The sequence below is a fragment of the Octodon degus genome, unplaced genomic scaffold, assembly GCF_000260255.1.
Source record: "Octodon degus isolate 3935 unplaced genomic scaffold, OctDeg1.0 scaffold00255, whole genome shotgun sequence".
Taxonomy (NCBI): domain Eukaryota; kingdom Metazoa; phylum Chordata; class Mammalia; order Rodentia; family Octodontidae; genus Octodon; species Octodon degus.
The window spans coordinates 1,052,184-1,053,667 of record NW_004524831.1 but is presented as its reverse complement, the minus strand read 5'-3'; the positions used below and the strand labels follow the sequence as shown (position 1 = coordinate 1,053,667).

The 1,484-nt window shown below is 43.5% G+C and overlaps 1 protein-coding gene across 1 annotated transcript in view; it reads left to right on the top strand.

Moving 5' to 3' along the window:
* The first annotated feature begins 439 nt into the window (after positions 1-439).
* The window catches only part of LOC101567336 (zinc finger protein 791-like), a 29,729-nt gene continuing 28,684 nt past the window's right edge, over positions 440-1,484 (top strand). Inside the window, exon 1 of the mRNA XM_023706399.1 lies at positions 440-552. Coding sequence (XP_023562167.1) covers positions 550-552 — 3 coding nt within the window. The 5' untranslated portion in view covers positions 440-549. The remainder of the gene's footprint in view (positions 553-1,484) is intronic.

Genomic DNA, 1,484 nt, shown 5'->3' with positions numbered 1-1,484 from the left:
AGCAAGACCTCACTTTATTACATTTTATCCTGACCTGGCCGGGCTTCATGACCTTTTCTGTCATCAGAGGATGAATTCTTTCACAGGACTTTGACCTCGGAATCTTTGGAGCACATTATAGATACTGGAGGTTACAAAGCACTGTCAGGAAGAGTCCACTGAGTCCATTAAGAAACCTAGGCCAGCTCTGAAAAGGCAGAAGTGAAGCCCTGACATGCAAGTCTTCCTCAGGCGAGGTGAGATTGCCATCTAAGGGAAACGAATAGTCCAGAATTTCCGGAATTACAAGTTATCCTTTCATTCTGGTAGTTTGTTCCTCCCCTCACGCTAGGTGCAGCTGGTTGGCAGTGCAGCAAGAGCGCCTCAGAATAGAAGGGGTGTGTCTGAACGACGCAATCAGGTGGGCCAAGGGGGGCGGGCACTTCCTGTATCATGGCGCTGCAGTGAGCGCCTTGTGGAGATCTCCAGTTGACTACGCTCCTTTTTCTCTGCTTTCTACTGGCAAGGAAACTACATTTGAAGGATTCTGGGAGACCTTAAAGCCACGCAATGGTGACGTTATGGGACGGGAAATAGGGATGGGATGCAATAGGTTGTATTGTGGACGAAAGTGGTCAGAAACAGCTATGGCGTCTGGAGGTAGCTCCCTGCTACCTCCAGACAGATCTTCCTAATCTTTGGCGCCGCATTACCATCTGTAACATTTTCCTCTTTGCTCAGGAAAGGAAAGTTCTGAGTCAGCAGGTACTTGAATGAATAGAATAGAAGTAATGTTTGAATAGGCAAGAGCAAATGGGAATGAAACAAAAATGGGAAAATAGGGGATTTGGGAGGATGGCAAAAATCCGCAGTTACAGCGGTAGATTTCTCTAGAAGTCAGGTTTTTCTTAGTTGATCATAAAAGAAGGGTCCCTTGCTGGCTTGTTCTGAGATTAGTTCAAAGGAGACAGGCCTTAACAAAAGAAGAAAACTTGCCTAATAATTGTGGCAAAAATTAAAATTAGGAAACTAGTATTACTGCCGATTTAAAAATAGGACAGCCATCATCACTGATGTGGGAGGAGGTTTCTCTCACATACTAAAGATTTGAAGGCTTATTTGATATTTTGTAATGTATAGGGAGTGAACTCAGTAAGAATAACTTGAGCTACATCCCCCTAAGTTTATTCTGTTTTTCCTTTTTTATTTAATTTTGTTTCTCAGATCTTATTACGTTTCTCACGCTTGGTAGAAGTATTGATAGTTTCTAGCTCCTTGACTGTTGGGAACCCAGATATGTGCCACCTTGCTATATTAAGATTGGGGTGTTTCAATCACCGCGATTTACCAAGAATTCAGTGCTTTGTTAACTGCGCTGAAGATGGTAATCTGTAATAGCAGGTTCATGCTTGGAGTGCCTGTCTTTCTGGTCTTCTGAATATGTGCTGCTTGTCATGACATGCCAGTTGCTGCTGTGCTGTCTCTCGGGAAGACATTTGTCTAAA